The 24,887-nt window shown below is 47.8% G+C and overlaps 1 protein-coding gene across 1 annotated transcript in view; it reads left to right on the top strand.

The window, feature by feature from the left end:
• Positions 1–292: 292 nt before the first annotated feature.
• Positions 293–24,887, top strand: part of CNDP1 (carnosine dipeptidase 1) — a 47,903-nt gene continuing 23,308 nt past the window's right edge. The window contains exons 1-3 of the mRNA XM_008013768.3: positions 293–1,082; positions 21,562–21,687; positions 23,923–24,072. Coding sequence (XP_008011959.3) covers positions 1,059–1,082; positions 21,562–21,687; positions 23,923–24,072 — 300 coding nt within the window. The 5' untranslated portion in view covers positions 293–1,058. The remainder of the gene's footprint in view (positions 1,083–21,561; positions 21,688–23,922; positions 24,073–24,887) is intronic.

Below are 24,887 nucleotides of genomic sequence, written 5' to 3'. Positions count from 1 at the left end.
TTGTGCCAATTGAACGGAAAAGGAGTTTCAAGGCCTCTCGCTCCCCCACCCCCACCGTCTCTCCCAGAGGTCCTGAAGTGTCCTTATCTCCTTCAAGTCTGACCCACCAAAGAAGAAAGGGGTCCCTTCCCTGAGTTTCCGTTAACTGAACCTGTATCTCAGGAAGGAAGGCTGACACCGAACACGCCGGACAGACTTGTCAAGACCACTGTCTGCTCTGGGGCCCAGCAGACTTGGCCGAAGACTGTGGTGTACTCATCAAACCCACCTAATCTTCCCTAGTGAGCACTGATTGTCCTCAGCTGAAGTCCTCTTTTCTCCTCCCGTCACCTGTTTCGCCAGCATCCAAGCCGCCACGCCTTGTGGAACCTCAGGAAGGTGTCTCAGCTTCCCAGCCCCATTGGGTATTGGTCCTTCATTCTGAAGTCTCCCATGTCACGTAAAACTAGGATCAAATCAATCTGTATGCCTTTTCTCCAATTCAACTGCCTTTTGCAAGATTTTTCAGCGAACCTTCAGAGAGCGGGGTAAACGCTCCCCTCGGCCCCTACACAGCCCTAGGAAGCTAATCCTCAGCCATAACATTCCATCACGAGGGCCCACAGCCATAGCGTGTGGGGGCCCGTCACGTGAGGGGGCTGTCACCTGAGGGGGCTGTGCCACTGGCTCGGCTCTGCCTGCTGGTCAGGGCCCACTCCGTCTCAGAGATGATACGCTCATACCCGCAAAGAAGAACCCGGGGAGTCGCAGGCTGAGCCAGGCTGCCGGCTTCCAGTGACATCACATGACTTTGGGGCCACTGCCTCATCCTGTATCTGTGCATATGAGATGCATTGTCTCTTCCTCTGCAGTTGAGCTGAATGAATACCTCCGAAGCCGCTTTGTTCTCCAGATGTGAATAGCTCCACTATACCAGCCTCGTCTTCCTTCCGGGGGACAACGTGGGTCAGGGCAGAGAGAGATATTTAATGTCACCCTCTGGGGGCTTTGATGGGACTAACTCTGCCCCATCTTTTGGAGGTTGGGAAAGTTGCTAGAGGCTTCAGAACTCCAGCCTAATGGATCCCAAACTCGGGAGAATGGTGAGTAGGACCTCCACCCTCAGAGTCTGTGCACTGGGCGCCAGACTTCTATTTGTGCCAGGAGCACGTGTGTTAAGCCCAGGTGGGTAGGTCGGGCACCCAGCGTGGCCCCAGATGCTGCTCCTCATGGTGTTCTCAGGTGCTGTCTTGGCTGAGGAACGTGGTATTTGGAATTATATTTTATCAGTAATGCTTTTGGATGGTTGTGTGTTCTTAACAATAATTAAATGGCATTATTATCAAGTAGTTCATATTCAAATTGTTCATGAACTCAATCTTCTTAAATCGATTTTTTTCTGTACTTTTTCTCTTTAAAAAAAATGAGTTTGCTCCTGGAAGAATTTGCCTAAATCATGGTAACAGTGTGCTGTTTGCCGCGTCCCAGTTTCCCGGCTTAAGGGCTAGCTCACGAGAGCTAAATCGCCGGGCTAAATCACCCCAGGCCTTTCTCGGGGAGGTTTCCACCGCTCAGGTGCAGACCTGAGTGTGGGTGTGGCAGCAAGGCTTCTCTCTAGGAAAACAAACAGGCAGGCTTCTTTGGCTGTGAGGTTTTGTGGGGTTGCGTCCCAGACTACTTGGAAAGATAAAATTCATGGACCCTTTTTATTTCCGTTGCAAACACACACATACACACACACAGAAATTTTCAGAATTTTGTGGAAGGTTGATACGTAGAAGACTCTGAAAAGACCCTCAGAAGACGTACTGAAACAAATACATGCAAATGCGAGGCTAGAGACGCAGTGAGAAGGCAAGCGGCGACCTGACCACAACCGGATTCTAGAAGTAGTCTTTGCCCACCTGCAAGACCGCGAGACTCCCAGACCACGCTGCAAAATCGCTGCTCTGAGAGAGAGAACCTCACCCTGTGGCCTGGCCATGCTTTCCATTGCTGACTTTTTTTTTTTTTTTTTTTTTTTAAAGAACCCATGACTGGCCAGGGCACTGGGGTGAGGGTTAGAAGAGGACATTTCACTGAATACTGTCTGTCTTTTAAAAAGTTTTAAACTGTGTCATGATAGTATCTATTCAAAACATGAACGTTAAAAGCAATATGAAAGAAAACAATTTCCCTGGCTGGGCGTGGTGGCTTGTGCCTGCAATCCCAACACTTCAGGAGGCCAAAGCAGGAGGGTCGCCTGAGCCCAGGAGTTCAAGACTGGCCTGGGCAACATAGTGAGACCCTGACTCTACAACTTTAAAAGTAGCCAGGCAGGGTGGAGTATGCCTGTGGTCTCAGCTACTCAGGAGACCAAGGCGGGAGGACGGCTTGAACCTGGGAGGTCGAGGCTGCAGTGAGCCATGATCACGCCACTGCATTCCAGCCTGGGAGGCAGAGTAAGACCCTGTCTCAAAAAAGAAAGGTTATTATTTATTTTGGACTCAATATAATACCCTTTGATATGAAAGAGAGGAAGAGATTGTAATATGTATTTTCCCCTTTGCTATTCTTTTACTTTTTTTAACTTTTGTTTTAGGTTTAGGGGCACATGTGCAGGTTTGTTGCAAAGGTAAATTTGTGTCATGGAAATTTGTTGTACAGATTATTTCATCACCCAGGTATTAAGCCTAGTACTCCTTAGTTATTTTTGCTGATCCTCTCCCTCCTCCCACCCTCCACCCTCCAATAGGCCCTCGTGTGTTGTTCTCCTCTATGCGTCCATGTGTTCTCATCATTTAGCTCCCGCTTACAAATGAGAACATGTGGTATCCGGTTTTCTGTTCCTATGTTAGTGTGCTAAGGATGATGGCCTCCAGCTCCATCCATGTTCCTGCAAAGGACATGATCTCATTCTTTTTTATGGCTGCATAGTATTCCCCATGGTGTAGATGTACCACATTTTCTTTATGCAGTCTGTCATTGATGGACATTTAGGTTGATTCCACGTCTTTGCTATTGTGAATAGTGCTGCAGTTAACATTCTCATGCATGTGTCTTTATAGTAGCATGATTTATATTCCTCTGAGTATATAACCTAGTAATGGGATTACTGGGTCAAATGGTTGTTTTGTTTTTAGCTGCTTGGGAATTGCCACACTGCTTTCCACAATAATTGAACTATTTTATACTCCCACCAACAATGTGTAAGTGTTCCCTTTTCTCTGCAACCTTGCCAGCATCTGTTATTTTTTGACTTTTTAATACACTTATTTGACTGATGTGAGATGGTATCTCATTGTGGTTTTGGTTTGCATTTCTCTAATGATCAGTGATATTGAGCTTTTTTTCATATGTTTGTTGGCCACATGTATGTCTTCTTTTGAAAACTGTCTCTTCATGTCCTTTGCCCACTTTTTAACGGGCTTGTTTGTTTTTTCTTGTAAATTTTTTGAAGTTCCTCGATGCTGGATATTAGAGCATTGTCAGATGCATAGTTTGCAAACATTTTCTCCCATTCTGTAGGTTGTCCATTTACTCTGTTGATAGTTTATTTTACTGTGCAGAAGCTCTTACGTTTAATTAGATTCTATTTGTCAATTTTTGCTTTTGTTGCAATTGCTTTTGGTGTCTTTGTCATGAAATCTTTGCCTGTTCCTATGTCCAGGATGGTATTGCCTAGGTTATTTTCCAGGGTTTTTAGGTCTGGGGTTTTACGTTTAAGTTCTTAATCCATCTTGAGTTGATTTTTGTATATGATGTAAGGAGGGGGTCCAGTTTCAATCTTCTGCATGTGGCTAGCCAGTTAACCGAGCATTATTTATTGAATAGGGAGTCCTTTCCCATTGCTTGTTTTTGTCGCTATTGCTGACTTATTACCATCACCTTTTTCTAATACTGAGAGAGAAAAGAAAGTCATCAATTCTGTTCTTGGGATCTTGAGCCCAAGATTGGGCAAACGCTTTCTTTTACTGTGGCACAGATCAAATGCCCACCCACAGCCAGGGTGGATCCCTGGTTGTGGCCCAGGGGACTGGATGAGGTTTGGGGAGCTAGACCACAAGATGCAGAGGGGGCTCTGTGCTGTGAGCACTCGCCCTTCGGATGGGGCACGTGCAATCAGCATGTGTGATGTGCCTCCTGTGTGCTCTAGTGCCCGGGCCCAGTCACTCTGGGCAAACAGTGGTACCAGGGATGTGGACTCTGGGACCAGGAAGCTTCTCTGGGGGGAATAAACGAGGTCATACATCACTACACTTTGTCCACACTCCTTGTTTCTTTCCACAAAAAGCAGCATTCTTGTTAAAACCATAGAGTACAACTTCTAACTGTTGATTACAAAAGGCAAAGTACAATTTAGACGAAGGTGAGAAGTTACCCATCCACGTACAATTTACTGCCTTTTTCACTAAATCCCAAACTTAAGGTTTTTTTTTTTTTCTCTCTCTCTCTCAAACTTTAGTGTGAGCAGTTTTAGGGCAGAGGCCCAGGAATCAGCACTTTAAAGAGCATCATCCAATGGCGTTTAGTACATTCACTAATGTGCGCAACCATCACCACAGTCCATTTCACAACACTGTCCTCACCTGACCTTCCCATTCCCCCTCCCTCCCCTTATCCCTAAACAACTACGAACCTGTTTTCTGTCTCTATAGACTTCCCTATTCTGGACTTTCACATGAATGGTATCATACAATATGTGGCCTTTTGTGACTGGCTTCTTTCACTTAATGTAATGTTTTCAAGGTCCATTCGTGTCATAGCATATATCAGGACTGCATTCGTTTTCGTGGCCAAATAATATTCCACTGTGTGAATATGCTACATTTTGTGCTTATCCATTTGTTTGTGGGTGGACATTTGGGTTGTTTCCACCATTTGGCTGTTATGAATAATGCTGCTATAAACATTTGTGTCCCAGTTTTTGTGTGGATATGTATTTTCATTTCTCCGGGGTGTGTACCTGGGAGTGGAATTGCTGGTGGATACGGTAGCTCCATGGATCAGTGTCTGAGGAGCTGCCAGACTGCTTTCCACCCTGGCTGCACCCTTTTGTATCCTCACGAGCCGTGTACGAGGGCTCCAATTTCTCCACATCCTCAAAACACTTGTTATCTGACTTTGTGATTGCCGGCATCCTTCTGGGTGGCAAGTGGTGTCTGGTTGTGGTTTGACCTGCATTTCCCAATGCCTAATGATACTGAACATTTTTTCCCTCACTTCTTGGCCAAAAGATCTACCATTTTAACAGTGACCCTCCACCTCACCCCAGTCAAGGGATTCTGACAGAGACGCTCCCCCTATCGCCTTTGAGAACATTTTCGACTTCAAGTATAAAGAGTCTCCCTAGATTTTTCTTGGCTTTTCCAGGGCGTATCTCTTGCTCCAAGGTTCTGAACCAAGCCCAGCTCTTATTTAATCTAGCGTTCAGCTGATTTCTAATTAATCAATTCTGCTGTTGATTTGCACAAGATAGGAACTGGCATTCTCTCTCAAGCAACCTGTTAAAGCTAAACAGGGAGAGATTATGGCCAGAAAATACCTGGACATTCGCTGCAAACACTGTCTTCCTACAACAAGCTTTCTCCCCCTTCAAAAAAAAAGAAAAAAGCCTTCCCTCTCCAGCAGGCATTGGACTAAGGAGATCTACACCTGTTTGTTCCCACCAGCTTTTAGTTCTTTACGTTAATAGACTCCCAACTCATGACGGAAGGATGCAGGCTTTTCCTAGAGGCTGGATTTCTGAGTAGGCGTGTGCTAATTTTCCACCACCCACCTCTCCTGCACACTGTCTCAGGAAGGGTCTGAGGATGCAGGACTGCCAGGTGAGCTCTTTTCCAGCTCCCAGAGGCTTCCTGACCTCTCATTCCCAGTGCCAGCAGATGCCGGAGGGAGCCATCCTGCGCACGAGGCATTCGATCCTTCCTTGGCCAGCTGCTCATCCGCAGCCAGGGAGTTTCCCCACCTGCAGGACTCCTCCGACCAAACGCCTTGTTAGCGTTGTTGGTGCAGATGGGGCCCCAAGCACAACCACCTGCTCCTGAGCAGCAACAGGTTCCTGGGATCAGTGGCGTGACCGCAGGCGCAGTGGCCATGAACTCAGGTTGGCCCAGGGCACTGCCTGCTTGCCGAGGCTCAGCCTGCCCCAACCCTGCTCTCTCGTTTTAATGGAAAGTTTCAAACAAGCACAAATATAGACAGATGAGGATAGTGAGTCCCTGTGTGTCTATCGGCCAGTTCCAACAATTACTAACACGTGGCCCATCTTGTTTCAGGAGCCCCTCCCAGGACCCTCACTCTCAGCATCCAGATAATCCTACAGTAAATTCCAGACATTGCATTGTTGCATCTGTAGGTTGTTCAGCACATATCCTGAAGGCAAGCACGTGTGTACATTAACAATACCATTAACACACTATAAACTAGCAATAATTCCTTTAGATTAACAAATATGCAACCTACAACCTGTGGTCAACTTTATCATGTTGTCCCCTAAAAATATTTTTACCATTGGTCTTTCAAATCAGAATCTAAATAGGATCTACACTTTACATTTGTTTGGTATAAATCTGTTTTTTTTGTTTTTTTTGTTTTGTTTTGTTTTTTTTTGCTTTTTGAGACAGAATCTCGCTCTCTTGCCCAGGCTAGAGTGCAATGGCGCAATCTCAGCTCGCTGCAACCTCTCCGCCTCCTGGGTTCAAGGGATTCTTCTGCCTCAGCCTCCCTTTTAGCTGGGATTACAGGCGCCCACCGCTGCACCTGACTAATTTTTGTATATTTTAGTAGAGGCAGGGGTTTCACCATGTTGGCCAGGCTGGTCTCGAACTCCTGACCTCAGGTGATCCACCTGCCTCAGCCTCCCAAAGTGTTGGGATTACAGGCGTGAGCCACTGCGACTGGCCTCTGTCCTGAATTTCTGATCTGACCTTGAGTGCCTGGAATGGGCACCCTGCCTCAGCCTGGCCCCTTGTACATAACATAAGAGGGAACAGCAGCAGCTCTCTTGGGGAACCTTGGTGAGGATTAGAGGGCAAGTCGAGAAAGGAGAGCCGTGTTGAGACACGTGGGGGTGTAACCTACTCATCCTGGCTGTGTGATCCCAGGCAGTCTCTTGACCCCTCTAGTGCTTAAGGTCACTTGTCTGTGAAATGGAGCCACAGTGGCTGTGCCTCACTGGATTTTCAGAGTGATTGATGATGTCGTGGCCGTGAAGTGCTCGGCTCCATGCATGTGAAGACACAATAAAAATGTAAATGTGACCTTACTGCAAATGGACACGACTTCTGTTAATCAACAAATCACATGATGTGTGGAATCCCTAACTCACTCCAGCACTAGAATCTGAGGAACATTGCAAACATCACATTTCAGATCTGGCTTCTAATGAAGTGATGCCGATTTTCTTGTATCATGGGTGGTTTAGCACAGACTGCTATAGACAGTTAAATGCTAGTTCCAGACACCCACTAGCAGCGTTCTGGGACAGCCCTGCGAGTTGTTGGGTACTGGAGCACACTTTTCTGTGGTTCACAATGGAAACTTGTAGGTTCTGAAAGTGGAACGGGGAATGGGGCTGCGGTCGGGAGCCATCACCCGCTGGAGGCTCACAGTGAGCACAGCTGCAGCCATGGGCTCTGCCGAGGCACCTGTGGAAGGAGACAGGAGGCGTGAAGAGGCACCGTTTAGCTGCCACAGGAGCTGCCAGGAAAGGCGCAGCGATGGGATCCTCCCCTGAGCATGCACTGTCTAGGGCAGCTGTCCTAGCTTCTCTGCAGGTTGTCATCTGTGGCTCACCAGAGAGAGTCGCTGCCCTGGTGACTGCCACTCTGCTGGCTTGGGACCCTGGCAGGTTCAGGAGCTGATGGCATCTGGAGGGTGGGTGGCATTTGTTGGCTGGAGCTGAGAGCCAGCTCCTGGAGGAGTCACAGAAGGAGAAGGGGTGGGTGGGCCCAGCCACCATCCTCCTGGTCCCAGCGCAGAGCTCCTGCCCGGGAGGAAATATGCGCCCGTGGTTGGTTTATGGGAGGGAGCCTGGGCGGGCTGTTGCACGGTTGGTCTCACTGTCACAGGGCAGGCAGCAGCAAGGCTGGAGCAGGGGATCTGAGCCCTGAGGTCCTCCCCAGCCCCGTTGTCCCCGCCCTAATGAGGAGGTAGGGGCTTTCTGTCCCCAGAGCACCTCTCCGCAGGCCCCACGATGCCCCAGTGTTCCAAGCCTCAGTTGCTCTTTCCAGCGGTTACAATGCACTACTGCTTCAGAAGCACTGTGTTTGGGACAAAGGTACCTTTCATGGTACACGTGGCTCAGCTTCCGGCACCACAGCACATAAAGTCAGGGTGCCGTCCCCTCCCGACTCCCGAAGGAACGGGGCGCGTTGTGAAAGGGAGAGAAACAGTGCTAAGACAAGGCATGCACAGATGGAACTCCCTAAAGACTGCAGACAAGGAGGGGTCCCCTGCGCCTTCTAGGACAGCTCCAGTGCCCTGGGATTCCAGAGTGCATGGTGGTCAGGGCGAAACGCCTTTGCATGTTTCAGCTTCACAGTTTGCCTGGGGCAGTCTTGTTACCCAACGTTGCACCTTGTACTGCAGGCCAGAGGTGTGGGCGGGAGCACTGCCCTGGAGCCATCCCAGAGGCCCTGTCCCTGCTGACAGGGTGAGGTTTGCTTGTTGAGCTCCTGCTGTCAAGGCCTAAGTTATTAGTTCTTCTTTGCTAATTCCTGGAGGCTGAGGTTATCCAGGATACAAACATTTATGCCTTTTAAGGTTATCCAGGATACAAACTGAACAGAGCTTGTGAGCTTTTAAGTGGACCCTTTTTATCTTCGCCTGAATCTTGCTCTCCTCCAGTTTGGGAAAGTTTGCACCGGGTTGCGTTCCCGGCGCTGAGCCTGGCACTGAGCCAGGCTGTGGGGACACTGCCTCCCAGGAAGTGAAATCATTGTCAGGCAGTCCCGATCAACACACAGTATGAGTTCACCCTTAAAACTCCCCATCCACTTCAAGCAAAGCAATTACATATACTTCAGGAATTTTTTTTTTTTTTTTTTGTTTTTTTTTTTTTTGAGACAAGGTCTCACTCTGTGATCCTCCCACCTCAAGCCTCCTGAGTTACTGGGACTACAGGTGTGCACCACCTTGCCTGGCTAAGTTTTAAAATCGAACTTAATTTATGTAGAGACAGAGTTTCTGTGTTGCCCAGGCTGGTCTTGAACTCCTGGGCTCAAGTGGTCCTCCTACCTTGGCTTCCAAAAATGCTGGGATTACAGGTGTGTGCCACTGAACACTGTTTGAGAACTGTAAGCCACCAATTTAAGACCTGGACTTGGAATGGGCATCCTAAAGCACCAGGTGGAGGCAACCATTGCATTTTAGGCAGAACTCATAACAGAGAAGGAGAATAAAATGACTATCATTCAAGTCGAGGCTGCAAGCCAAAGTTCTGAAGTGTGTAAGCCTTAAGAAAAATAGCTCTTGCAATGTGTTAGAAAATGGGTTTACCAAGACTGACATACAAAGAGTAGAACATGTTTAAAATGGATACAAATGAAGTATGTTTAAATTCTTCAAGAGACAAATGAAAGACTAACACCCACATTAACGAATGAGAAAATACAAAACGTAAGCGGGCACCTATGAATCAGGAGCAGATGGGGGCCGGGCGTGCTGGCTCATGCCTGTAATCCCATCACTTTGGGAGGACGAGGCAGGCAGATCACTTGAACCCAGGAGTTCGAGACCAGCCTGGCCAACATGGTGAAACCCCATCTCTATTAAAAATACAAAAAATTAGCCGGGCGTGGTGGGAGACGCCTGTAATCCCAGCTACTTGGGAGGCTGAGGCAAGAAAATCGCTTGAACCCGGGAGAAGGAGGTTGCAGTGAGCCAAGATCACATCACTGCACTCCAGCCTGGGTGACAGAGCAAGGTTCTGTCTCAAAACGAAACAAAACAAAACAAAACAAAACAAAAGGATATTATATAGTGGTAAGAAAATAATAACCAGGGTGTACTGGGTTAAATAACGCTCCTCCAAAAATGCCTGTCCACCTGGAACCTCAGAACGTGGCCTTGTTTGGAAACAGGGTCTTTACAGATGTAATTCGTTAAAAAGAGGTCATTCTGGAATAGAGTGGGCCCTAAATCCAAAACCCAGTGTCCTCCTAAGACGACAGTACACAGAGAGACACAGAAAGAGGCTGACTGTGCACACACAGAGGCAGAGACCGGAAGGACACCCGTCATAGCAAGGAGCGCCAGGGTCTACCGCCAACACCAGAAGCTGAAGGGGCAGGAAGGACCTCCCCGGGAACCTACAGAGGGAGCCCGGGCCCGCCAACACGTGATTTAGGTTTCTGGCCTCTAGAACTGCAGGAGAGTAAAGCCCTGGTGTTTGGCCCCTGCTTTGGGGTGCTTTGTTCCAGCAGCCTGAGTAAGCTAGTGGAGACCAATGGGAGAGCCCCACCCTCTCCTCGAATCGGCCCTTGTTCTCAACTTTACATTTGTTGATCTTTTGTTCAAAGCCAAAAGGTGGCCTGAGATGCCATTGCCAGAGGTGGCCAAGCCCTGCAGTCCACCCCCACCTTTAACCAGGGACCTTGGTTCACAGGCATCGAGGATGTCTCAAGTCCTGCACTTTGAAGTCAAAGTAATTTTGCTGTGAGTTGAATGTGTAAGATAAGACTTTAAAGGCTGTGTACATAATTGCAGGTTTCTAGAAAAGAAACGTGTTCTTTGGTGCTGTCTGCATTTTGGTGTCTCCACCCTGGCCCACGGTCCCACCAAAACCCTGCCAGGCTCTCTTCTCCTGACTCTGTGAGAAATCTCTGCTCTCTTCCTTGCCACCCCTCTGCTGTCCCCAGTCCGCGTCTCTCAACTCCCCGTTCCCTCAGACCCTCCTCCTCCTCTCCACTATTCTGCAGCCGGAACATCTCAATTTCACGTGCTGCCCCCTGAGATTGTACAGTCTCCCCTGCAGGTATCCTGTAAATATCCTATTGACACTTTTACCCAGAAATCACTCAAATGAGATTTAAAGGAAGAAGAGCCAGTGGCTCTGGTGTGGCCACAGCTATGAGATCTCCAAAGGCGATTTTCGCCTTGGGTTTTGGCTCCAGCGTCAGGCACAGCCTCGTGGATCCCTTAGGATTTACACCTTTCACCCCTCAAAACCGAGAGCCATGTCCTGCTCCCCCAATGGAAACTTGCTCTTGCCTCTGAGGAACTCACAGCCCAGCCCTTATCTGATGACGCCACTGTCCCTGGTAGAGTATACTTCAATGTATCGATTTAACTGTCATGAGATTCTAGCCTGTTGGAGAAATAACTGAAATCACTGGTTATTTCATTCACTCTTTTTTGTCATTGTTGTTTGGCTGGCTGTGTCATTGTGCTACAAGCCGCTGTTATGTTTCTAGATGACGGAAGGTTCTGGAAGTGGTGCAAAGTGGTGCTGTGCTGTCTCTCTGGCTGATGTCTGACGAGACTCAGATCCCCGTCCAGACTGTGGGGAGTAAAAGTGTCTGAAGGGACATTGTTCCCGTTAGCATCACACCAGCCTCACATCCTGACAATGCGAGCTTTCTTTTCCCCACCGCCTACCCATGAGGGCCCCAGACACAGGTGGCAGCACCGAGGGCCCACCTGGGCGGCTTGGCTGCTGGACTAGCCATCTGCTGCCCAGGAGAGGAGACACCGTACAGTGCCTTGGGCTGTGATGTGCCAGATGCGGTATCGTCTCGTGCCACCCCCCTGAAGGCGCTTGGTAGGTACCACATGCTGTATTCTCTTGTGCCATCCCCGCTGAGGGCGCATAGTAGGTCCCACTGTCCCTGCTTCAGAGCCTGTGTCCTGAGTCAGCCAGTTCCTAAGTGCTAGCCCCTGAGCTTTAGGCCAGCTCTCCCTGCAAACCACGAAAACAACCACCCCGTGACTGGCACTCAGTTCCTCCTCCATCCCCTGGCTTCGGCGGTCTCTGACTTCTTGCAGCTCTGCTCAGCGTTGAAGGAGCAGCTCTGTGAGGATCCTAGCGAACTGAGCAAACTTTGTGAGTTCCAGCCATTTCACGTGCTGTGTGGCCTCACATTCTGGGAATGAGTCTAAACTAAACTTGGCCTCAACCAATGTTCTTCTCCGGGGTCAACTCACAGGTTAGGCCAGACTAGAGGATGATGGAGGGACTCACAGTTCTCGGATTTTCTGGGGAATTGTGCTCCCTGGAGTTTGTCCGGGCTGCTGACTGAAGGAAGCCACGCCCTCGCTGATTCCTCCACGGGGTCTTGCTGCCAGAGTGAGTTAATCAATCTGCAGGAGCCACGTTGGCTCAGCTCTGTGCCCACAGGAACCCAGCAGAATCCAGGAGAGCCTGCTTTTGCTGTTTATTAAAAATCCTGTGATGGTGAGATAAACTACGCTACTAAAACATTATTTTCTGTATTATAACAAATTCATCAGAGCAGACCCAGGACAGAGCAACTTCTATAAAACAATCCCACAAGGACTCTCGACTAAGAGGTCAATAGAATTCTTGGTATCTGGGATGACTGACCGGCACTGAGGTTTCTTCCACTGAACGAGGGTCTGGCTGATTGGCCATTGTGTGGACACCACGGACCCACCCTTGGCCTGAGGCTTTGTGGGAGGTGGAGGCAAGAGTGCTTTCTTTCATTTTCTATTCTTTCTTCTGTTCAACACCCAAAATAAACAAAAACAACCAGTGCAAAAGTGGGGTTTTCCCACAGCACCCCTACTCCATCCTCCTTTAGGGGTGCCTGCTCCTCTCCTGGCAGGAGACAGAAGTGTCCTTTGTTAAAGTATCTTGGGCCACTGTCAAGGGCTCGATCAGCTAAGCCCACAGGGCATCCAACTCTCCAGTTGTTAGTGAGAGCTAGGAGAGAGGTGGAGGTGAAGCCAGTGCCAAGCTGTGGAAGGAGAAAGAGAACGATATGTCAAGACACTAAGAAGACTCAGGAAGTGCCCCGGTACCTCTCACTTTGGGGAAGGGCAGGTTGTGATGGTAACACAGCGGAGGATGTAAACCTCCCCTAAGAGTTACAGTATTTAGAAAGAAGGCTCAGCACAGGGGCACTTGGAACTTTTGTTCCAAATCTAAAAACCTAAGGACAACCAGCTGGGATAACCACAAGCCTCTGCAGCAAATGGGGTTCCCCTCAGGGTCCCATAGCCAGTGGGAGCTTAGCACCCTCAGCTGGACAACTGCCTACCCCAGCCTTTCGAAAAGACTCTCTCAGTCCAGGACTCACCCTGCACATCCCTAACACCAGCCCCCGCAAGTGCAGCTTCCTGTTCTGCAGCTCCTCTTTCTTCTTTTTGCAAAGTCAAAAGCCAGGAATAACCTTTCTACATCCCTGGATTTTCACTGGGTGATGAGAGTTTGGATCTGTGTCGCTGCCAAATCTCATGTTGAGATGTGATCCCCAATGTTGGAGTTGGGGCTTGGTGGGAGGTATTTGGATCATGGGAGTGGATCCCTCCTGGTGCTGTCCTCACAATAGTGGGTGAGTTCTTGCAAGATCTGATTGTTTAAAAGTGTGTGGCGCCTCCCACTCTTGCTCACGTCCTTGCCATGTGAGGATCCTGCTCCCGCTTCACCTTACACCATGGGCGAAAGTTCCTTGAAGCCTCCCCAGAGGCTGAGCAGATGCCGGCACCATACTTACACAGCATTCAGAACCATGAGCCAATTACACCTCTTTTCTTTATAAACTACTCAGCCTCACGTATTTCTTTATAGCACTGCAAGAACAGTCTAACACAGAAAAGTGGTACTGAGGAGTGGGGAATTGCTACAAAGATACCTGAAAATGTATAGGCAACTTTGGAACTGGGTAATGGCCAGAGGTTGGAAGAGTTTGGAGAGCTCAGAAGAAAACAGGAAGATGAGGGAAATAGTTTGTGGCTTCTTATAGACTGGTTAATGGTTGTGACCAAAATGCTGATAGTGATTTGTGCAGTAAAGTCCAGGCTGACATGGCCTCAGATGGAAAAGAAAAACTGATTGGGAACTGGAGCAAAGCTCACCCATGTTATGCCTCAGCAAAGAGCTGGGCTGCATTGTGTTCATGCCCTAAGGGTCTGTGGAATTTGAACTTAAGAGTGATGACTTAGGGTACCTGGCAGAAGAAATTTCTAAGTAGCAAAGTGTTCAAGATGTGACCTGGCTATTTCTAACAACTTATGTTCAGATGTGGAAGTGCAGAAATGACTTAAAGTTGGAATTTATATTTAACCCTTTTCTTGGTTGCCCCAAGAATACTCACCAGTGGCACTTGTGGTTGCAGCATTTACCCTGAGATAACTTTGCCATGAACTATCTTGCTTTTATTATTATTTTCACATCACTCTAGTATATTGACTTTGGAAACGACAGACATCATTCTATTTAGGGCATTCTGGTTTTTGTTAGTGGTATTTCCATTTACAAAATGTAGTAATTTTCAACTGCTGAAAATGTCAAATCCTAGAAAATGTAACATTCCTGCATGTGATGTTGACATTGTTCTTGAACAATTGTGGGTCGAAGATTCATTTGATGAATCTGAAATAGATGATTCTGATGATTCAGATGATTCTGATGTTCTATTTAGAAAGAACTCCATGAACAGTTTTTACATTTTATTTTCACATTGAAAATCAGTCAGATTTGCTTCAGCCTCAAAAAGTGAGTTTATGTAAAATTAAATGAGCACTGGCAATGAGCTGCACTTTTTTTTTTTTTTTTCTCTAAATGGGAAAAAGATTAAAAGGAAAGCAGAGCATAAAGCTTGGGAAATTTTCAGCTTGGCCATGTGGCAGAGAAAGAAAAATCATTACCAGGAGAGGAATTTGAACAGGTTGCAGAGCAACCGCTTGCTAGAGAGACTTGCATAACTAAAAGGTAGCCTAGTGTTAAAAGCCAAAAAAATAAGAACATGGTCTTGATGGCATTTCAGAGACCTTCAAGGCAGCCCCTCTCACCACAGGCCCAGAGGCCTCGGAGGACTAAATGGTTCCATGGGCCAGACCTGGGACAGCACTGCTCTGTACAGCCTCAGAAGGCTGCTCACCACATCCCCACTGCTCTAGCTCCAGCTGTGGCTCAAAGGGACCCAGATATAGCTCAGTCCACTGCTTCAGAACTCTCAAGCTGTAAGCCTTGGCAGCTTCCACATGGTGTTAAGCCTACAGGCACACAGAGTGCAAGAGTGAGGGAGGTTTTCCAGCCTCCACCTAGATTTCAGAGAATGTATGAGAAAGCCTCAGTGCCTAGAAAGAACCTAGGGATGGAGGGATGGAGCCCTCACAGAGAGCCTCTACTAGGACAGTTCAAAAGGAAAATATAGGGTTGGAGTCCCCACATAGAGTACCCACGGGGCACTACCTAATGAAGCTGTGAGAAGGGGGCCATCATACTCCAGACCCCAGAATGGTAGATCCACTGGCACCTTGCATCCTAACCTTGGAAAAGCCATAGCAGTGGAGCTTCCCAAGACCTTGGGAGCCCACCCCTTGCAGCAGTGTGCCCTGGATGTGGGACATGGAGTCGAAGGAGATTATTTTGGAGCTTTAAGATTTAATGATGCCTCTGCTGGGGTTTAGACTTGCATGGGGACTGGAGCCCCTTTCTTTTGACTGATGTCTCCCTTTTGGAGTGGGAGCATTTACCCAATGTCTCTACCCTGATTGTATCTTGGAAGCAAATAACTTGTTTTGATTTTACAGGCTCATAGGTGAAAGGAACTCATCTCCAGATGAGATTTTGGACTTGGGAGTTTGGAGTTAATGCTGGAATGAGTGAAGACTGGGGGACTATTGGAAAGGCATTATTGTTTTTTTGTGTTTTTTTTTTTTTTTTGAGATGGAGTCTCGCTCTGTTGCCCAGGCTGGAGTGCAGTGGCGTGATCTCGGCTCACTGCAAGCTCCGCCTCCTGGGTTCCCACCATTCTCCTGCCTCAGCCTCTAGAGTAGTTGGGACTACAGGCACCCACCACCACACCTGGCTAATTTTTTTTTTTTTTTTTTTTGTATTTTTAGTAGAGATGGGTTTTCACTGTGTTAGCCAGGATGGTCTCCATCTCCTGACCTCGTGATCTGCCTTGGCCTCCCAAAGTGCTGGGATTACAGACATGAGCCACCATGCCTGGCCCATTATTGTATTTTCCAATGTGAGAAAGACATGAGATTTAAGGGGCCAGCAGCAGAATGACACAGTTTGGATACGTGTACCCGCCCAAAACTCATGTCGAAATGTAATCCTCAATGTTGGAGGTGGAGCCTGGTGGGAGGTATTTGGGCGCTGTCCTTGCAATAGTGAGTTTATGCAAGATCCAGTTGTTTAAAATGTGTGGCACCTCCCCTAATCCCTCTTGCACCTGCTCTGACCGCATGACCTGCCTGTTCCTGCTTCACCTTCTGCCATGAGTAAAAATTCCTTGAGGCCTCCTCACAAGGTGAGCTGATCCTGGCACCGTGCTTCCTGTACAGCCTGCAGAACTGTGAGCCAATTAACCCTATTTTTTTTTTTAAGTAAATTACCCTCCATAGGCATTTCTTTATAGCAATACAATAAGAACAGTCTAATACAGGTAACTAGTTCAAGGTCAAGCACAACTGAACACACACACACACACACACACACACACACACACACACAAACAAAAACAGAGGCATGGAGGAACAGGAGGAAAATGGATGGAGTCTCTGATCCCACTCAGATGGTGAAGGGGGGATTCATGCCCAAAGTCAATGTCCATGAACCTGGATAGCAAATGGACTACAGCAGGCTGCCCTGCTCTGTGGAAAAGGGAGGGAGGATGAAGTCATGCACTTCCCCTTGCCAGATCCCTGCTGTCAGGGCCACTCGTCAGGTCAGGGCATCAGGTCAGTCTTTTATTCGAGACCAGGGCTAAGTTGCTCTCCCAGGGCCAGAGGAGGAGGAGGCTCCTGCTGAATCTGAACTATTCTGTCCTTACAACAATCACTGTTTTCATATTTTTTTCCTGCAGCTTATTTCCTTCTTCCAACTTTCCTTTTTTATTTTTCACTGGAGAGGAACACCAATTTTTTTTTTAATGGAACTTGTCTGAAGGAAAAATAAAAGCTCAAATGTTGATGTAGATGGATCGATTGAAAAAAAAAAAAAAAAAAAAGGGAGCCACTGTTGTCTCCAAGAGCCTTTATTGAAGGCTTCCTTGCACCTGAGCTCCCTCTCTGGCTACTGGAGGTCCAGAGGAGTGTCTCCCATCGACTTTATCTGTGGACCCTGGCTCCTGGCTAAGTCCCTCAGAGCTGGGCTGGATCCCGCTTCAGCCTTCTGAGTACAGGGCAGCCAGGGAGATCATGAGCGGCTCATCAGCACCACCTACTGGACACAGTTCTTAATCAGCTCATGAATGGGCATTGCTCACCTTGACCTTGCTTTTAACCAATGCATAGCTTCCTCTATCTACAGTTTTCATACTTGATAATGTATTTGTATTGTCAAATGAGTGGCTATAGCTATGATTATTTGTATAATGACTGTATTGTGATATAATTCTTATACCTTACAATTGACCCATTTAAAGTGTGCAATTTTAATGGTTTTTAGTATATTCAGAATTATACAACCATTGCACAATCGATTTTTATAACATTTTCATCACCCCCAAAGGCACCCGTATTCATTAGCATTCCCTTCCTATTTTCCCACTGAGTAACCACCAATCTACTACTTTCTGTCTCTATGAAGTTACCTACTCTGGACTGTTACGTAAATGGAATCACAATACGTGGCCGTTGTCTCTGGCTCATTTCACTTAGCACAATGTATTCAAAGTTTGTCTGCATTGTAGCATATGCCAGTACTTCATTCCTTTTTATGTAAGATGAAAATCATTTTGTATAGCCAAATAATATTTCAGTGAAATATAGATTTTATTTATCCATTCATTCATTAATGAACATGTCTTGTTTCTGCCTTTTGGCTACTATGAATAATGCCGTTATAAACATCATGTACCAGTTTTTGTGTGGACATATGTTTTCACTTGTCTTGGATATGTACTCAGGAGTAGAATTGCTGGGTCATATGGTGACTCTATGTTTAATAGATTAAGGAACTTTCAGACTGTTTTCCACAGTGACTGCAGGCTTTTGACTTCCCATCAGCAGTACATGAATGTTCCAATTTCTCTACATCTTTGTCAAAACTTGTTAGTGTCTGGCTTTTTAATTCTAGCCATCCTAATGGGTAGGAAGTGGTGTCTCATGTGGTTTGATTTGTGTTTTCCTGATGGCTAATCATGCTAAGCCTAAACTTGCCATGTGTTTATTGGCCATTTGTATATTGTCTTTGAGGAAACATTTATTCAAATCCTTTGCACATTTTAAATTTGGCTTTCTTTTATTATTGAACTGTAATTGTTATTTATATTCTCAACATAAGTCCTTTATCAGATATGTGATTTGTAATCCCCCCCTCCATGCACACACACATTCTATGTGTTGTCTTTTCATTTTCTTGATGGTGTTCTTTGATGGACAAATGTTTTTATTTTTTATGAAGTCCAATTTATCCATCTTGTCTTTTGGTGTCATATCTAAGAAACCATCACCTCATCCAAAGGTAGGAAGATTTACAGCTATGTTTGTTTGTTTGTTTGTTTGTTTGTTTTTAAGAGTTTTATGGTTTTAGTACTTTCATTTAGGTCTTTGATCATTTTGGGTTAGTTCTTATATATGGTGTGAGGAAGGGGGTGAAACTTTAACATTTGCCTGTGGATATCCAATTCTCCCAGCATTATTTATTGAAAAGACTATTTTTCCCCCATTGAATGATCTCTGCACCCTTGATGAAAATCAGTTGATCATAAATGTGAGGATTTATTTCTGGGTTTTCAGTTCTATTTGATTGATATGTATGTGTGTCCTTAAGCCAGTTCACTCTCCAGAATATTTATAACTATTCTTAAACTTTACAATTTCCTCTCGATTATTCTCCAGCAAAATTCAGACTCTTATTAGAACGTTTTGATACATTCTCCTGCTTCAAAAAGAGGAAACTTCCAGAGGTTAAAACTTCTGCCCCGAATGCCTGCCCTTCCCCAAACTTACCCTTCCTCCCCGTCAGTGTTCAGCACCAGTTTCCTCCCAGACGCTGCTATTGACCACCGCCACCCCATGATGGGACATGGTCTGCATTTCACGGCATGTCTGACTGCTTTCCTGACAGCTGGTGAGCTCTCTGTCTGCTCGGAGCCACACATTTTTCTATAGCTCTTTGGTTGGGTCCTCAACCACTGTGAGGCTTCCAGTCCCTGATGACCGTTGAGGGAATTCAGGCTCAGAGAGGTACCCGAAGGAGCACAACTGGGATCTGGCAGGGCTGAACTTGGTGCTGGCCCTCCTGACTGTTAGGCCTGTGATCTCCCTGTGATGCCACCCCGACTGCACTGCTTTACCCACATGTGCTCACCCAGCATTGACTCTCACTCTGCTGCCTTGTTTTGTGAACACAGGTTCTCTGTGGTTGCTCAGATTTTGTGCCAGCTGAATCCTAGCTGAAAAGTTCTTGAAGCCTGAACATCCCTGTAGCATTTCAGTGATGATCTGACAGAAGGTAGAACAGCCTGGGAGTGACTGTCCTTTTGGGCATGGGATGGATTGACCCCAGGTGCTAAGTGACACTCTGGTTAGGGAGATGCACTCTTTCTTGCCATCTGGGACATTTTCAGTAGGACTAGATGTTTTGTTGGAAGTGAATTCCTAGAAGAGACAGAACACAGCTCCCTGTGCACAATTTCATTTCAGATGCCTGTGCAATGTGTTGGGGGGCTCATCAGTTTGGATGCTCCCCAGCTCACCTTTGCTCCATGGGGGCTTGAGGCCAAGGGATGGGCAGGGGCATGGAGGAAGATTCAGCAATGCATTTGGGAACAGGTGGAAAGTGATGGAGGGGCCCTGCATGGTACCCCAACAAGGGAGGAGGTCTGGTTGGAGAAGCAGGTGGGATCCACCATGTAAGTCCTGGGGGGCATGGGGATATTTGCTTTACCACAAGGGCAATAGGACCTCTTGGAAGAGCTAAAACAGGGAGTCTTGCGATCTGCCCTACCTTTAAAATGATCACCCAGGCTGCTTCGTGGAGAGTGGATTAGAGGAAGCCATGAAAATGACAGAATGAAAAGAAAAATATTCAACTGCTTTTCAAACAGCCTTGCAGATGCTCCATTGTAAAATAAGCAGCATTGGCGGGGCCACATCCGTAATGAGCGTCCTCTCGTTGTGAGCACACCTGTCTCTCAAGGTCTCGGGGATGGCACTGAGACTTCACCAGCCTAGTTCCCTTTGTTTTCCCTGCAACCCCTGCTCACCTCCACCTATGGACAGGCAGGCATTTAAACAATCACAGATTAAACAATTATAATTTTATAATGTAAAACATCTCAAACATTTAAAACGATAAAAGATGGGATTCCAGAGACAAAACTAACAGAGACAGGCTGGGTTAAACTCGCCCCTCCTTCCTCCTGCCGCAGGAGGGTGGGTTTGGCTTCTGAAGTGGAGCCCAGCTGGTCTCCTGCGGATAGCCAGTGGCTTTCCTAGCCAAGAACCTGGCGTCGGGGGGTCTGACCACGGGCTGCAGCCCCCTTGGCCCTCCCCACCCCTCACTCCCTCCCTCCTCTTCTCCAGCCTCTGGTGGCTGGGGCTGCACTGGGGGAGATGTTGCTAATGGCCCCTCCAGATGTGCAGGTGGCCCCTGAGCCTGATGCCAGCAGCTCCCACTCCAGACAGGGCTCTGGGGGGCCTCTGTGAAGGGGTGACCCTTGCCCACTTTGCCACAGGACCTTCCTGTCGGGTGTCAAGGAGGAATGCTGGCTCTCAGGCTCTCGAGGACTCCCAGGTGGAGTCATTCCAGCTGTGGATGGGCTGGGGAGACTGAGCAGGGGTCGGGGAGGGGAAAGGAGGGAGGAGGCAGGGGTGTGGATGGGTCTCTCAGAGCCGGGGTTTCACCATGTTGGCCAGGCTGGTCTTCAACTCCTGACCTCAAGTGATCCACCCACCTCGACCTCCCAAAGTACTAGGATTACAGGCACGAACCACCACCTCAGACCTTTTTCTTCCTTTCTTGTTAAAGTACTGTGATTTCAGGAGCCCGTGGAAAGAAACCCCACAACCCTGGATTTTAGGCATTGCTCAGAAATTCCTTTGTCTAGTGCAGTAGTTCATCACACATGGAAGATTTTTGCATGTTTGTTTTCGGTTCTACCTTGCTCTTTTCTGTCTTGTAAAGATCGTCCTTCACTCCTGGGCAGCAGAACTGGCCTCCCCAAGGGGCCAGGAGGAAACACCTTATCCTAGGAATAAATGGAATGATGTTATTTAAAGATGAGCTTGTTAACTCGATTTTTGTCTTATTAAAATTCTTTAGCATTGGAAATAAAGTGTTTGGGGAAAGACGTAGCAAAAAATAACATGTTTGGTTCTACCGCCTTGTGTTATTTTATTCCGACTGACTGGAGGCAGCTGTGTGAGATAACAACCCTTCTTGAGGAATTTGGAAGGTCCAAAGTCCAGCGACTGGTGCTGATTTTCATTCGTTCCTCCTGTGTCGAACCCGTCCAGGCTGCGTCCCTGCTGGCTGTGCTGCTGCTGCTGGAGGGAGACATGTTCTCTTCACACTCCGTGCCCCCGGCGCTGCTAGAGAAAGTCTTCCAGTACATTGACCTCCATCAGGATGAATTTGTGCAGGTAGGAGAAGGAAACTACACACAGAATGCATGGATTGCATCCTTTGGTATTTGGGTGAGACAATTATTTGCTTGGAGATGTGGATATTTTTGCCTAATTCCATTTAAAATGCCTGTGACTGCTCATTGGGTTAAAAATCTTCAGTATTCATTAGATGGATGGAAGAGACCCCTCCTAGCCATTCCTCCTGCAAAGGGCACTGTCTCTTCATATCCAGCACACTTGATCCAGGGATGTCCACGCAGAGACGACCAGCACCTCCACTGAGCTCAAGTCTGCCCTGGTCCATCAGGTCGCCCATTCCTGATGCCACCTGACGTTATTGTAAGGCCTAGGCAGAGCTGGGGAGCCAGGGAGCTCTGCAAAGTTCAACAGCAACGTTTTTTATTTTGTAGTATGTGTGCAATAGGCATTTTATCTCCTCCATTCATTCATTCATTTATTTATTTGTTTTGAGACAGAGTCTCGCTCTGTTGCCCAGGCTGGAGTGCAGTGGTGAAACCCCAGCTCACCACAACCTCCCAGGTTCAGGTGATTTTCCTGCCTCAGCCTCAACTTCCCAAGTAGCTGGGATTACAGGCACCTGCCAACATGCCCAGCTAATTTTTGTGTTTTTTCAGTAGAGATAGGATTTCCCCATGTTGGGCAGGCTGATTTTGAACTACTGACCTCAAGTGATCTGCCCTCCTCGGCCTCCCAAAGTGCTGGGATTGCAGGCATGAGCCACCGCGCCTGACCCTTTTTTTTGTTGTTATTATTTTTTGAGACAGGGTCTTGCTCTGTCACCCAGGCTGGAGTGCAGTGGCACAAACACAGCTCACTGCAGCCTCGACCTCCTGGGTTCAAGTGATCCTTCTGCCTCAGCCTCCCAAGTTTATAATCCTCTGCTTCACCCCTAATTCACCATACAGGGTCTGTACATATACGGGGTGGGAGTGGGGTAAAGTAGAGGGAGGGTGAGTTGGAACGGCAAAAAGAGGGAGGCCTGGGGAGCAGGAGGAGACAGGAGGAGGCGTGGGAAGGCAGAAGCTTGCTGGAGCCCACAGATTCACCAGCTCCTCCCCAGCCCCGCTCTCCTAAGCTCTCTTGTGCCCTCTGTGGCCGACTGGTTCCATCCCCACACACCCCCACATGTATGCACACTGATGTGGTGGTGTCTGTGTTCACCAGACTGGGAGCTCCTTGAGGTCTCCCTGAACTTTGTACCCCAAGCCCCCTAAGTCCCTCAAACATACCCAAATCTACTGAACTTAGGGAGAAGCCAGCAGTCTCTGTTCTGTAAATTCCAGTTTAAAAATGTAAAACATAATATTCATTAGGGTTAGATAAATGCCTTCATAATAAAAATGAAAGCACTACAACCAGGATAGAGAGATCAAACTCAAATGAGTCAGGAAGAGAAGTCTAAGATCAGTAAATCTGTGTAGTTTTTCATAAAAATGCTGACTGTCTCAGTAGGAGCCACTCAGGTTCCAACACCGGTGTGTGGATGACTCTTATCAGTCATTCATATCAGCCAGCACTGCTGGAGTGGCCGCCAGGTGCCCGGCACCAGGCTGAGGCTTGTGCACACGTTACCTCAGTGGTCCTCACCATCACCCTATCGTTAGGGAGTGTTCCTTTCTTGTGCAAATGAGAACACTCAGGCTAAGGGAGATTAAGGAATACACCCAAAGTCACACAGCTATGACAGGCTGAGTTTAAGCCCGACGTCACAGTGCCTGTGGGATCCTAGGAGCGCAGGGAGGGGCGGGCCGGGGAATCTAAGTGCAGAGCATGTCAGAAGGGACCTGCAGCCCAGCAGAGGCCACTGTGGGGTTCAGTCATGGCCCGGAGGCTTCCAGGGCCAGGTGTGGGAAGCAAGGAGTCCTGGAGAAAGCTGAGAACCCACCAGCTCTTCAGTTCTTAATAATGAGAAACAGTGGGTGGGGACTTGCCCTTCTTGACAGCCCTGGGGAACCCAGCGAGGACCCAGACCATCATCTTTCTCCCAGCCCACCCTGCCTGACCTTCTGTACTAACCAGGCATCTCTGGCCTCCGGGTTCCTGATTAAAACCCCAGCTATTCTGTCTGTTACTCTTGAATGTCACAGTGTTCACTGGCACTGTCATAGGTTCTCAGGTCCTCAATCAACAGAAAAGCACCTGGGGACTCACCATCTCCTGCCCTCCCCTCGCTCCCCCGGAGCAGATGTGGGACCCCCATGCTAATGGTCTGCTTACTCTCCCTCCTAGACGCTGAAGGAGTGGGTGGCCATCGAGAGCGACTCTGTCCAGCCCGTGCCTCGCTTCAGACAAGAGCTCTTCAGAATGATGGCTGTGGCCGTGGACACACTGCAGCGCCTGGGGACCCGTGTGACCTCGGTGGACATGGGTTCTCAGCAGGTGCTGTGGTGTTCCCGCCCACCGAGGGAGCAGCTACTTCTAGACGTCAATTGTGCCTTCCCGGGGGTGGCAAGGGAGAGGTTCACCCTGATCCTCAACCAAAAACCCCCAATTCCTAATGAAGATGAAGCATTCCCTTGGTCTCGAACGAAGCTGTGTTATTGCTTTCCAGTCCTATCAGGACTCCAGGGCTGGGACGGACTCTTAGAAGCCAGTGCAGATGACAAGTGAAGGTCCCTTTATTATGGAAAGGACTCTCTTGTACTCTTCACTTCCTGGACACAAGGTTCCAATTTCTTCTTTAAGGAAAAGGAAATTGTCCTTTTCTTTAAATTCATATGCATCTTTCTCAAAGGCATTGTATCTGGAGCTGTGTTTTTTTCATCAGAACCGTCTCTTAGAACTCTACTCCATCATGAATGTCTTAAATCTAAGCACCTACTGTGCTTATTTTAGCACTGAGGAACCTTGGGATTGTCCACATTTCCTAGGATTTGTCCACCTAATTTAAGCCAGTTGTCGTCTGCATTCTTTTTCTGTTTGTTTGTTTTGAGACAGAGTCTCGCTCTGTAGCCCAGGCTGGAGTACAGTGGTGCGATCTCAGCTCACTGCAAGTTCTACCTCCAAAGTCCCGATTCAAGCAATTCTCTTGCCTCAGCCTCCCGAGTAGCTGGGATTTCAGGCGTGCACCACTACGCCCAGCTAATGTTTGTATTTTTATTAGAGACAGGGTTTCACCATGTTGGCCATGCTGGTCTTCAACTCCTGACCTCGTGATCTGCCCGCCTTGGCCTCCCAAAGTGCTGGGATTACAG

This window comes from Chlorocebus sabaeus, chromosome 18, assembly GCF_047675955.1.
Source record: "Chlorocebus sabaeus isolate Y175 chromosome 18, mChlSab1.0.hap1, whole genome shotgun sequence".
Classification (NCBI taxonomy): domain Eukaryota; kingdom Metazoa; phylum Chordata; class Mammalia; order Primates; family Cercopithecidae; genus Chlorocebus; species Chlorocebus sabaeus.
The sequence above is the reverse complement of the archived record's forward strand: the minus strand, read 5'-3'. Positions and strand labels throughout refer to the sequence as shown.